This window comes from Setaria italica, chromosome III, assembly GCF_000263155.2.
Source record: "Setaria italica strain Yugu1 chromosome III, Setaria_italica_v2.0, whole genome shotgun sequence".
NCBI lineage: Eukaryota > Viridiplantae > Streptophyta > Magnoliopsida > Poales > Poaceae > Setaria > Setaria italica.
In genome coordinates, this window is record NC_028452.1 from 3,939,685 (window position 1) to 3,953,164 (window position 13,480).

The 13,480-nt window shown below is 45.2% G+C and overlaps 3 protein-coding genes across 3 annotated transcripts; all 3 read right to left on the reverse strand.

Moving 5' to 3' along the window:
• Nucleotides 1–678: 678 nt before the first annotated feature.
• On the reverse strand, nucleotides 679–2,343 carry LOC101761709 (transcription factor MYB59). The gene is given in 3 exon segments (XM_022824844.1): nucleotides 679–1,680; nucleotides 1,682–1,765; nucleotides 1,767–2,343. Coding segments are annotated over 3 exon segments (1,014 nt in total). The 5' UTR covers nucleotides 1,991–2,343; the 3' UTR covers nucleotides 679–974.
• Nucleotides 2,344–3,376: 1,033 nt separating this feature from the next.
• On the reverse strand, nucleotides 3,377–7,657 carry LOC101762126 (mitogen-activated protein kinase kinase 1). The gene is made up of 8 exons (XM_004960438.4): nucleotides 7,330–7,657; nucleotides 6,999–7,086; nucleotides 6,359–6,496; nucleotides 5,380–5,604; nucleotides 5,104–5,286; nucleotides 4,777–4,997; nucleotides 3,953–3,998; nucleotides 3,377–3,842 (listed from the first exon to the last, which is right to left on the reverse strand). Exons 1-8 carry the CDS (start codon nucleotides 7,401–7,403, stop codon nucleotides 3,750–3,752), a joined length of 1,068 nt encoding a protein of 355 aa, XP_004960495.1. The 5' UTR covers nucleotides 7,404–7,657; the 3' UTR covers nucleotides 3,377–3,749.
• A 2,450-nt stretch (nucleotides 7,658–10,107) lies between these two features.
• On the reverse strand, nucleotides 10,108–11,926 carry LOC101762536 (transcription factor MYB48). The gene has a single exon (XM_022825351.1). The coding sequence runs from the start codon at nucleotides 11,254–11,256 to the stop codon at nucleotides 10,555–10,557; it is 702 nt and encodes a 233-aa protein (XP_022681086.1). The 5' UTR covers nucleotides 11,257–11,926; the 3' UTR covers nucleotides 10,108–10,554.
• Nucleotides 11,927–13,480: the final 1,554 nt, after the last annotated feature.

The following is a 13,480-nucleotide window of genomic DNA, read 5'->3' on the forward strand; positions in this document are numbered from 1 at the left end:
ACAAAGATAAACGCTTCAATAGTGATGAACAGCTCCTGCAAATGTTGTTATCCACTTGTTGGAAAACCAAGGTGGGTTTCGCCGGTGACTCTCAAAAATCAATTTAGGACGGCTTTTGCCACCATATATCGATAGGAACCTCGCCCATCACCATCACCATGTAATCGTGCCACCACCTCCACCAGCATTTATGAATCAAAAGGCTCAAAACATTTGGTTGTAGTGGAGTTGTATGAACTGGTAGTTATTGTAATTTGTGAAGCATTTCCCTTTGTTTTTTAGCTTCACCATGTTCTTGGGGAGTAGTCAAACTGAAAATCCATGGGGACCCTTTGGTTAACTCCGAATGGTATACATAATTGAAATCAAGGGAAGCTTTTGTGAAGTTTTTGCGCATGGATCATTGCTGGCCCAAGTAATTTCTTTTCCTTGCATACACATAATCAAGAACAATGTAAATTAAATGTGTAATACTCCGATCCTGTTTGTTTCCGCTTATAAGTGGTTTATCGGTGGAAATAAGCGAGAATCCCGCCAAGTGCTTTGCTTATTTCCACCGATTCTCGCTTATGTGGTAAGCCGCTTCAGAGATTTAAACTACGAGAAACGAAAAACGAGAAGCGAGAAAATCTTCGCTTAGATTATAATCCAAGCGTGACTAGGAGAAGCGTATCCAAATAGGACCACCATATCATCGATTTTTAAGCTGCACGAGCAAGTACAGGCTACAAGCATCAGGTGATGTGATTCAGACAATTGAAACTATATATTCAGACAGTCACTACTTCAGCTACCATCAATACACAGTTCTCTCACCATGATAATCTACCTCGCTCATCATCGCTCCTAATTTTTCTCTTACACGTACAAATGATGTGAAAACACTCGTCGCATGCAGAGCATTCAGATAATAATCTAGCTCTACCAGCATATGAAAGATGAATGGATGGATCGATATCATATGCATCGACGGATCAGGAGGCGTCGAGCATCGTCTCCCTGTAGTATTCCTCGTCGTCGATTCTCCAGAGCGAATAATCCGAGCTGTACTCCCACACCGGCGACGACGGCATCGGCGGCGGCTCAGCGGCCGCACCATAATAACAATGGCCAGCGGCTCCCCAGCCGTCGAGCACGTAGCTCGCCGCCGCATCGGCTGCCGCGATCTCGTTCCACAGCTGGTCCATGGTGCAGCAGTACTCCTGCGGCTGCTGGTGCTGGCTCGCCGCAGTGGCCGTCGACGCCTCCTCGAGCTCGGCGTCGTCGCCGCCGCTGCCGCTGCCGCTGCCTTCCCGCAGCGCTGAATCGTCGGATGATGCCGCTGCCGACGAGGACGGCGTGGTCGGAGAGCCAGGGCAGCAGGACGCCGTCGTCACAGAGGAGGACAGAGGCGACGCCGCCGTCGCCGTCTTGTCGCCGCCGTGCCGCCTCTCCTCGAGCGCCTTCTTCCTGGTGCGCGTCCTCCAGAAGTTCTTGATCTCGTTGTCCGTGCGGCCGGGGAGGCTCCTGGCGATGCGCGACCACCTGGTGCCCCACTGCGCGTGGAGCTGGACGATGAGGCGCTCCTCGTCGGCGGTGATGCGGCCGCGGCGGAGGCCCGGGTGGAGGTAGTTGACCCACCGGAGGCGGCAGCTCTTGCCGGTGCGCCTCAGACCTGCAGCACGGTGACGGAGAAGAGCCGAAGGAGAAGAAGAAGCAAACGGTTAACACCTCACGCCATTGCCCGTGGACCTTGGTCGATCGGCCCTCACGCATGCTCGCGAGGCATGCATGGGGACGGATCGATGCACCCGCCACCGCGCAAACCTGACACCTTTGCTAAGAAATCCCATCGGCGTTCGCCGAACAGGCGGACGAACCGTACCAGCTGCGCGTCCTCCTCCTCCGTCCACGGGCCCTTCCTCATCGTCGCCGGCGCCGCCGCCGCCGCCGCGCCGCCGGCCCTGATGATGATCTGCTCGCCGTCCTTGTTCCTGCTACACATGGACATGGTGGTCGCTCTCCCGCCGGCGTCGAGGCGACAGAAAAATAAAGTAAGATCGAGCCTGGATGCTTGATCGATCGATCGAGAGGAGGAAGAAGAACTAGGCAGCTAGCTAGCTAGTTTGATTCCTTCCCTTCACCTGGCCTCCCCTTTATATCAGGTTCACATGAGGTTAGAGGGAGAGAGATTAGAGAGAGAGAGAGAAAGCATGAGCAGAATATAATTAATGGTGGATATGGCTAACAGATTAGAGATGGATCGAGCAGGCAGGTGAGTGCCGAATGGTGCGTGGTGAGCTCAGCGGCTGGATCAGTGCCGCCCGCATGATAGAAGCTAGCTGCATATCTTGCCTAATACCTACATTTACAAACAAGTGTCGTTTAATTTTGATCAGTGATACAATACAAGCAACTGCTTTGACCAATTATGACTAGTGTAAAATGTGTACAAAATATGACTAAATGATATTTTTAAACTACTTTTGATTTTGAAAACAGGCTTAGCCATACCACCTTTAAAAGTTCGGTCAAAATTTAAATGTAAGCTGACAAAACTAATCTAGAACTTCACTTGTATCTTTTTTTTTATACTGGAGTGGGTATAAACAGCTGGCGAGAGTCATATCCTTATTTGGTGCTCAGGAACAAGAAAAAGAGCTACTCCGTAATGAAGTCCACGGAATTTAGTGAGAAGATCAGACAAGAAAATATCAGACGGAAGCCAATCTTAATTGCTTAACTACTAAGGCTACTTCCAATGGGAAGTTTCATAGAGTTTTATTACCATTAATTAGCATGCCACATAGGATTTTTTGATGACATGGTATTTAATTTAAGAAGAGAGAGATGATACCAGTTTCATCTAGATGAAACCACCTATACACAGAAACCAGCTCTCTATGATTCATGAAACTAAATGTTATTAGGAGTCTATGAAACCACACCATGAAATTTTGTATTGGGAAATGCAGTTTCAAATACTATTTCATTTTCTTGTTGCTTATGTGGCTATCTTGGAAACATCAAAATGAAATCCTCATTGGGAATTTCATTGGGATTAGCCTAATGAGTCACCTCATAATGGCTAGCTTCATCTTACCATTAGTCGTCGATGTGATTCTTGAAAGCTTTGCTTCTAGACGATTACACTGATGGACGATGGCTACCTTATCATTAAGCATATTCACTGATATGAGTGATGGCGGTTGAAACAGGCTATGCTTGTTAATCAGCATGTTGCAATTCGTAAGCATATCCTTGCATCCTTTTGAAATAAAATAATGAGGGAATCTGTTCTCTTCTAATTATTGGGGATCAACGCGAAATTAAAGATGCAAATCATGCATGCTCGCGTCATGCTTAGAATGCCCAGATATATCCTGCATTTTCTGTCTTGTTTCAACTCCCATCACATTTTCTCCCTCCATTTGATGCGTAGACTCATGCAACTTACAATGAAAAATCAAATTTGTCACAAGAAACATTCACAGTGAAACCAGTCTAATGCATCAGGAACTAGATGGAGAGCCTTTTCAAGAGATACTCTGCTACAAGAAACATTCTATTAAGGAACACAATAAAAGGAGCTTGGGTGTCAAAATGATCCATGGGACATTTTTCTGCAGCAATCAAGAACATACACACAGCATCCCACGATTAGGGACATGATGCACGCGGTTCAGGAGAAATATGTGCGGATATCAAGAGGCCACCACGGTGATCCTGAATACATTGCAAAAGGATCGTCGATCCATCTTAATGGCAGTCTACTCGGGTATGTTCATCGGAGGCTCCAGGCTCTCCACAAGAGTCCGCAGGTCCAAATCCTTACCCTCAAACTTCTTGATGAAAGGGTGATTCTGCAACAACAGAAAGGGTAACTCAGCACCACTAACAAAAATGAATGGTGGAAACAGTAATATCAAGTTATCAATCAGAAAACTACTAAGTCAAAACTTGAAGGACTGACCAAGAGTTCTGAAGCAGACATCCTCTCTGCTGGATCCTTCTGTATGCTGCCAAGCAATATAGCAAAATATAAAACTAATTAAGCACTAATCATAATTTCTTAACGAAACTCTTCATGAAATTATGATGGCAGTCGAGCAGAATTTGAAAATGGCTAGTGCGCATTATTGAAACGAAAGCTTTTTTCAGATAGGTGCAGTCACAAATCACAACAAAGGGATGCTTTATTAATCTAGAAAAAATCACCATATTGGGATATCTCATTCTCTTATCAATTATTATCTTTTGTCATAAAAAATTATGGCCAGTGTCATTAAAGGCATGCAGTTCAAATAGAATGTCGATGAGTCAAACATTACACTTTAGCTAAAGTAGTACACTTTGATGTTTCAAGGGTTGAAGAGGTACTTTGAACAGTTGAACAAAGTTTTCTTAAAGGTTAAGATAGTGTGCTTATGTAATATATAGTATGACATAATGGTGAGACAACCAACAAGTGACGCATTGCATCCGTAGCACTGAATCTATGTCCTTGATTAATAATCCCATGACTACAGCTCCAGAGTGAAGCCAAGTCAGCAAGCAAACAAATCTATTGTGGAAATTTTACCCACTGAGCTATTGATCAGAAAGTCAACCTTGCAGTGTCTTTGATCAGCACACAATAATGAGATAGTTGCAGTGTGTTCCCAGTAGTTAAATTGCAAGACCAATTTTAAGATAAATGAAATTTTGCTCGAATTAACTCAGTACAATAGCAAGCAGGAAGACAATAAATGGGACCTTTTTTCATGCAAAATTACAGAAAAAGGATGTTTAACATACCAAGAGGAGATAAATGAGCAGAATTCTGGAGAGAACTGATCTGCAGGTGCAGAAGGTGGTGGCTGATCAACAATTGCTTCAAGAAGTTCATAGAAGCTTATCCAACCTTCTCCTTCTGAAGGTATATAGGGGAACCGGCCAATGGCACACTCAAGTATCACCAGTCCCAAACTCCATATGTCGCTCTTGTAGTCGTAAGAGCTTCCACTAATCCTCTCAGGCTGAAGAAGGAAGAATAGTTAAGAACTGTCAACAGACATTTTAAGCATTCCAGTCACTAATGAACCTAAACTAGCAATCACATAAAATTACTAAGTCAAAACATACTGCCATATAGTTGTAGGTTCCAACAAATGTATCCCGCTGACCCATTGAACTTGCTAGCACTGCACTGACCCCGAAATCAGTAATCTTTACTTCACCTTTACGGTTGACTAACAAGTTAGACGGCTTTATGTCCCTGTGAATCACATGCCTTTCATGATGAAGATACAACAAACCCTCCAATACCTGAATTAACAAAATACTTCTCGATATTAGCTGTGTGAAAATGTGGCCTCAAGTTCCAACAAATGTTTAAATTTAAGCAGATTTTGTTCGTACCTGCTTGCAAAGTACTGCAAGGTATGGCTCCAGAACAGTCTTCACTTGCTTAATGATGTCCGCAAGAGATCCGCGATCCATGTACTCAAGAACAAGATATATCACACCATTGTGGTAAAAAGATTGATGGCACATAACTATATGTGGACTCTGTGTTGCTTGATTAATCTTGAGCTCTTGTACGATTTGTTTGCGCACTGACTCCTGAATGTTCATTTGAATACCCTGCAGAAGTAATTGCGCTACTGGTTAATGTAACATGTGGCCTATAAATATCATATGGAGTTCAACGGAAATGTCATATTAGTGAAATGCCACAACACTGCTATCACCAGAGGCAATTCTCCAAAAAATTTCAGACAAAAATACATTACCTGATGTACTCAAATTCTTACCATCAGTATTCATTAAAAAAATAGTTTTTCCAGTTATTTCATATGGACACATAAGCTGGTGCTAGATGTAAGTGCTTTACCAATCATTTAGCATCCACCATCTTTGTGCATTCAAATTAGTGCTGCCATGACAATATGACATTACCAAGTTCAACAATCAAATCATTACATTCAGATGATTCTAATTGCCATAACAAGATATAACATGCAGGAAATCTGTTCGAAAAAGTTTGAATATATAGATTTCCATATTCCACCTAAAAAAAATATTTCCATGCCAAGAAAGAAGAAACATAAAGAATAGCAATATAGTAAAATGAGGGTATGAAACTAACAATGTTCTTGTATCTGAAGTAAAATAATATACACTGACCGTTCTATATTTAATAAGTGGATTGGATAGTTTATATAGTGAAGAAATGTTCCTATCGCTCTGGTTTGAGCAAAATGCATATTTCCAATATCAATATTGAGTCACCACTCAAAATGATGGTCTATATGGGAAGATGAAACTAATAGAGTAATAGTCTACTAGACTAATTGACTAGGAGTGCACAGGGAGAAATTAGTGTGCTGAAAATTACCTTCAAGGCATACAATGTCCCCACCCATTTGTGCCGCACTAGCTGGACAACACCACCACTCCCTTTACCAATGACTTGAATCATCTCAAGATCATCCATTGATAACTGTACATCTTCCACCTTCAGGTTTGTCGATTGCTGGGGAAAGATGCAACCCAAGTTCAGAAATTGCATGATCACTAAACAAATACTAACACAAATACAAACTAGAGAAAAAGATATCCTTATAGGAGTTCAAGCTGAGTATGATGATCAATCACAGAAACTGAAAACATGTTATGTTCCCACTAACTGGAAAAACTTCTGGTAGTGTACAAAATATTAACTACATACATGCCAAATCCACATTTGTTCATAAAGGTTAATATAAAATGAAAAATCAACATTTTGAAACACAAAAGGTTCCTCTGCAATCTGCACCATTGTGCTCCATAAAGCAGCACGGGCATCTGAGTTGCGCCAGCACCGTGCATTTAATCGAAATGGGGAATTCAGTACATATGCACAATGTCTGCCCGGTGAACTGGTACACGTGCTTCTATGCAAACCATCAATGTTACGATAAGAGGTACATTCCACAGGAGCACAGTCAGATGAATCAACAAACAGCAAAAGCAGTAGTTGCCGATCCAGGACTCACATTTTCATCTCCATTTTCCTCGGAGATAAGCCGCAAGCCTCTTTGATTAAGCCGTAGTTCACCATCCTTGAATGTACCACTCGCCGTCCTAAAATGGCACCAGCGATCAAAGACATCAATTCAGTTGTTGTACAATAACTACTGAAAACTAAACATTGAACTCAAGATCAAATCAAAGGGACTAAAAAATTATTCATGATCCGGAACCACATGTGATTTACAAATGTCATCCCCATCACATGAAACCATAAACCGGTAACTAAAATTGGAAAAATAAATGAGGGGGGATAAAAGGAGGCTATTTTTAGGATAAGAAAACAAGGATACTGACAGGAATTTGTCGACGGGGGTCTCCTGCGCCGGCACCGCGAGCTTCAGCTCCATTACCGGCTTCTTCCCCCTCATGGCCTCCTCGCCCCTTGGCAGGGAGAGTTAGGGTTTCTTAGTGGAAGATGGGGATAGGACTCGCGGCTCCGGGAGGATCAAGGAGACAGAAGCTAGTTCTTGTTGCTTCGGGAGTACCAGGAGCGGAGCCGACGCCTGCGGGGAGATGAGGCGGCAGGTGGGGCGGCGGGATCGGGTTGGAGCGGCGGCGGCGGTGACGGGCTCGAGACTCGGAGTCAGAGGAGAGGTTGGTGTCGAGATTTTTTTTTATTTTTTTAATGTCTAGGGCAACATCCGTCATCTGATTTCCATCCGACGGTCACTGTTACTGATGTGTACACTAGACTCTGTGTGTGTTTTTCTCTCTGGCAAATCCACTCACTTTAGGCTTTTCACCACCGAAACAATCCACTTTATTTCATCCAAATACCACCCAAAGCTCGTACCATTTTAGATTATACCATTTCGTTAGCTAGCTTTTCCTGGCATGGTAGACATTTATCTTTCTGCTTAATTAGTTTGTGATTCATTTGCGAAGTTCATCGATGAATCTGGTGGTATGGAGTTGCTGTCTCACCTTCATTTGTCATCTCAGATCTCCCTATCATCCACTTTAAATGCTAAGGCCCTCGCGAATAGCTTCAGCAGATTGATTATTAGAAAGAGAGAATATCAAAAAGTAAATGGCTGTCTTTCTTTAAGTTCTTGTTTCCTTTCTAAAGGAAGAAATATGCTAGGTTGACTAATACTAGAGAAATGAACTTATGCTTCACTCATTAGCTAGATTATAAAATAACTATAAGAAAATTGAGGAGATAGACTGTTTAATAAACAAACAAAAGACTCAAATTTCATTATCCTCAAAATCCAAGTATCCAATTAACAAGGAGCAGATCGGCGCATGGAAAATTACCAAACCACAATTCAACAACAAGCCCTACCACCATCGCCCTTGCACCACACACTGTTAGAAATTTAAAGTTTTGGTATATTTTAATTTCAAAATTAAGCAAGTTTTAGCAAGAGGAGCGAGCACGCGCGTGTGACTCCCCATTCTCCTTTTCCAACTTTAGAGACACGAAATCCATCTAATAAGTTGGTTAGTATCCTCCTCAATAACCAATGTGGGATTACCTACTTTAATTCCCTAGCATTAATATGGGTCTTGTAATATTAAATAGATTAATTGAATTAATTTGGATCAAGCCCATTTAAATCCAACATCCACGAGCATTGCTCGAGTTCCATTTTATTTACTCTAGGATACCTTCCCTTCTACAACATTCTAGAGTGGCTCCAGTTTAGAGAAATATACTAGACTTCTGCGAATGGAGTCACATGTCCTCAGCCCCTCACTAGAGAGTTGTGGTGTCAAGATTGTCGACAACACCAATATCATATCGAGTGGCTTAGATTGTAATAGACAAGAGCTATCTCTAGTTGAGTTACAAGTTAACAACATGAAAATGATAAAGATGATGTATATATAGAATAATTCGGAACTATAAACAATGTTTTCTTTGAGTGCTAATATCTACGCCAATGGCTTTGATCGCATAAACAAAATTTGACCCTTTTTATAATTTGTACGGGGTGATGTAAGACATCCTAATTATAGATCTTTGGTTTTGTGATCGTTACTAATTCATGAGTGGTAGATTCCAAAAAGATAATTGTGATGAACAATGGACTAGCTAGAGGGTGTGAAAGAAAGCGCAACGATAATGCTAGGTTAATGAGGATCAGGAGTTAGGACCGCAGCAATTTGGAAAGGAAGAAACAAGAAGTACATGTGGGCAACGACCTGCCATCCTATCACTAGCTTTCCGCCGCTGTTACGATCTCCATCTTGCAAAGATACAGTGCCTTCTTCATTAGCTCCAACTCTATATGTGTCACTGACATGTGGGCTCCATCGACGAAGGCCGCAATCCATGGGAATCAAGGCTCTATTCAATGGGACACTTTGCCTGTTGGTGTAGCATTTTGCGATAGATAATGCCTTTGTGATCCCACAGGTGGTCTAAATCACTCACTAATCGCTCTCGCTTGATGTCAAATGTCACTGTTTGGGATGGGGCTCAGCTGCTTCTACAATTGGAGGGGAGGAAAGGTGGATATGGCGCACAGAAAAGTCGGACAGGGACCTGCACTGCACGTACAAATGGCGCGCATGGCATTCCCCGATTGGATGCCGCTGTCCCTTGTCCCTCCCGTCATTCCATTTCCATGGCATGGGGGTTAGCGAGAGCTAGATTCCCATTCCCATGCATGTACTCCGTCCGTCAGTTAGTTGGACTGGTATCTTGGAATGGAATATGAATATATGATTGTGTAAAAATTTTCGAGATGCAGATTCTGCATTACTTGCGTGCCGCGCTTGAGTGCCTTTAGCTTCCTTATATTCATGGTGTACCAACTCCAAGATCTAGTGGTACTGAAGGAGAATTGCAGAACAGTGCCCTTCAACTGCCTCCTCTCGTTTAGGCTGATTCGTAGCATAAGATTTCAGGGAACAATTTAATTTAATTCTTTTAGCTAGGGTCTGTATCTGTCTATATTAGCTCTGCTTTGTCTATATTGTCACTTAATTTTGATCATTGCAACATCATGCTTGCTACTTTTTTTTTGTCTCATTGAGTTCTTATTTACATACTATACAATACACAAGTAATGAAGGAAGTACTGTGGTTGCACGAAAAGAGCACCAAGATCATCATCAAGATTCAGGACAACACAGCTGTTCAGACAGCACTTACTGATTAATGTAACTGCTCTCATATAGGAGTACTCATAAGTACAATCCCATCATCACACTCTTACATGCATGAACACAAAAGGCAGCAGATCCCTACAGGTGTGTTCTGATCTGAATTATCTGATTCAACATAAGATGGTGAACTACTGAACTACATGTCCTGACCTGATGACGACGTACATAGCATGCATGCGTCAAGCAAGGTGTTACAGGTATAATTACAGTATACACAGATGCAAATATATATGTACTGTAGTATACATAGAACGTACGAAACAGATGCAACGAAAGACGAACCTAGCCTTTTGAAATCGTAGCTAGTAGACAGAAAAATAAAGCTAACTGATTGATTAATATAAGGCAGAAGAAGATGCATGGTGGATGATCTGATATATAAGCATGGCTGATGGCTCATCAAGAGGCGTCGAGCATCTTCTTGTAGTACTCTTCGTCGTCGATCCTCCAGAGCGAGTAATCCGAGCAGTATTCCCACACCGGCGACGACGGCATCACCGGCGGCTCGGCGGCGGCGGGGTGACACGCTCCTACCCAGCCGTCGACCATGTAGCTCGCCGCCGCCTCGGCTGCCGCGATCTCGTTCCAGAACTGGTCCATGGTGTAGGACGACGCTTCCTGCTGCTGCTGCTGCTGGTGGTGGTGATGCTGGCTTGCCGCGGTGGTGGACGCCTCGTCGAGCTCGGCGTCGTCCTCTGCGCCGCCGCCGCCGCCGCTCTCTCGCAGCGCTGAACCGGTGACCGCCGACGACGACGCGGCCGTGCCGCAGCCGCTGCTCGGAGAGCCGGAGCAGGACGCGGTGGTGGTGGTCACGGTCGACGACGAGGACACCGATGCCGCCGACGCCGCCGTCTTCGCTGCCTTCTGCTTCCTGGTGCGCGTCCTCCAGTAGTTCTTGATCTCGTTGTCGGTGCGGCCGGGGAGGCTCCTGGCGATGCGCGACCACCTGCTGCCGTACTGCGCGTGGAGCTCGAGGATGAGGCGCTCCTCGTCGGCGGTGATGCGGCCGCGGCGGAGGCCCGGGTGGAGGTAGTTGACCCACCGGAGACGGCAGCTCTTGCCGGTGCGCCTCAGACCTGCAGTACGCCGACACGCATGCATAGAGAAGAAAGCAGGGAGAAGGAGAAGAGGAAGCAAATGGTTCACACCGGTCGTCTCTGCCCATCCTAAGATCAATCCCCAAGAATGGATGCATACATATAAATATATATATATTTATATACATACGCATGCTTGGGGATGCACCCGCCACCGCCCCAACCTGAAACCTTTGCTAAGAAATCCCACCGGCGTTCACCAAACAAGCGCACGAACCATACCAGCTGGGCGTCTTCCTCCTCCGTCCACGGCCCCTTCCTCATCCCCGCCTGCTTACTGCCACCACCACCACTACTACTACGCTCACCGTCCTTCTTCTGCTTGTTCCTGCAACACATGGACATGGTTGCTGCCGCCATCGATCGGTGATCCATCACCTCCTCTTCTTTACTTCTTCCTCCTGCTGCTGCAGCCCCGGCCAGGCGTGTGGTTTCCTCCTCCTCGTCGTCGGCTCCTCCCTTCGAATTGTCCCCGTCGATCGACGACTTGGGCTTAATAGGGAATAGGGCGCCGGACAGAGACAAAGGCCGTCCCAACAGAGCTTAGCTTGGATCAATCGAAAGGAAGAAGAAAGAGACTGCAGATAGATGCCTCCACTTGTGTACGATCTAGATTCTAGCTAGCTGTGTATGATGAATACACACTACCAGATCCCCTGTATTGGCCACACGGATTGTGTATATATATATATAGAAAAGCTAGAGAGGAGCGTAGTATAAGATCTGGCGATCGAGCGAGCAGCTCGGTCGATGAGTGCAGCTAGTGCGTGGTGAGGTCAGTGATGGGCACCCGCACTCAGGAATGCTCCTGTCATGTGTGAGCACTTGGGGACTTTCTAGAGTCGTCACCTCACCCCTCTTGGTTTTTACACTCTTGTCGTTGTGCATTTGCACCACCAAATTAAGTTTTGCAAAACCAGTAAATGGCAAAAGAAGAGTTTTATCTTGCTGAGAGCAGCGTTTTTTGTTTTTGTTGCTGATGGCAATGTTTTCACATATATTCGCTGCAAACTGTAACAGAAGTGCTGCAACATATTGCAAGTTTTTAACACCGAAAATACTTCGAAGGTTTCAAAACCCTGGGCTTGGAGGACACATACAACAAAGACATAGCCTTTCAGTTATGAATCGCAACGGTCACAAATTACCTGCGTGCCCGCGGGCAAAAATCCGGTAGAGGAGGATACGGATTCTATTTTGTGTCCACGGGCACGGGTGCGGGTTTAAGTTGGTGCCCGCGGGCAAAAAATTAGTGGGCTTACCCGTGCCCGCAAACCCACGAACCGGCTACATAGGGCGTGACATGTGGACCTATTGTACAACTATATATGAGATTTCTAGGATACCTCCGATGCTCCTAGCGACCCAGCCGCACGCCCGCACCCACAGTCCCGCACACAGGTGCCCAGGCGGCTGCCGCCATCTTCCCGCCGCCCACCCTCGCTCCCCGTCGCCCGCCCTTGCTCGCCGCCGCCCGCCCTCGCTCCCCACCAGCCATCGCCCGAGTCCCCGCCGCCGCTCGAGTCCCGACGGGTGTGCCTGTGGGTAGACTGTGTCCACGGGTGACGGGCGCGGGCACAACTACTTGCCTGATGGGCGGCGGGCGCGGGCACGGGTACAGGATTTGCCTCGCAGGCGTGGGTCTGTAAACCCTCTGCCCATGGGCAATGTGCCCGTTGCCATCCATACTTTCAGTCCCAAGTAAGTTGGGATAGGCTAGAGTTGAAACCCAACAAGAGCTATAAATCAAGGTTCGGGCACATGAATAGCTGTTTTCCAAGCACTCCTATTCAGGGCTAAATCTTTGAGTATATTCTATCCCTTCAAATCTCCTTTTATGACCTCTTTCCATGTCAATTTTGGTCTTCCTCTGCCTCTCTTCACATTATTGTCACGCCTTAGGGTTCCACTATGCACCGGTGCCTCCGGAGACCTTCGTGGACATGCCCAAACCATCTTAGCCGGTGTTGGATAAGATTTTCTTCAATTGGTGCTACCCCTAACCTATCACGTATGTCCTCATTCCGGACTCGATCCCTTCTCGTATGACCACAAATCCAACACAACATACGCATTTCCGCAACACTTATCTGCTGGACATGTCATCTTTTTTTAGGCCAATATTCTGCACCATATAACATTGCAGGTCTAATCGCCATCCTATAAAATTTGCCTTTTAACTTCAATACCCTCTTATCATATAAAATTCCTGATGCTGGCGCCACTCA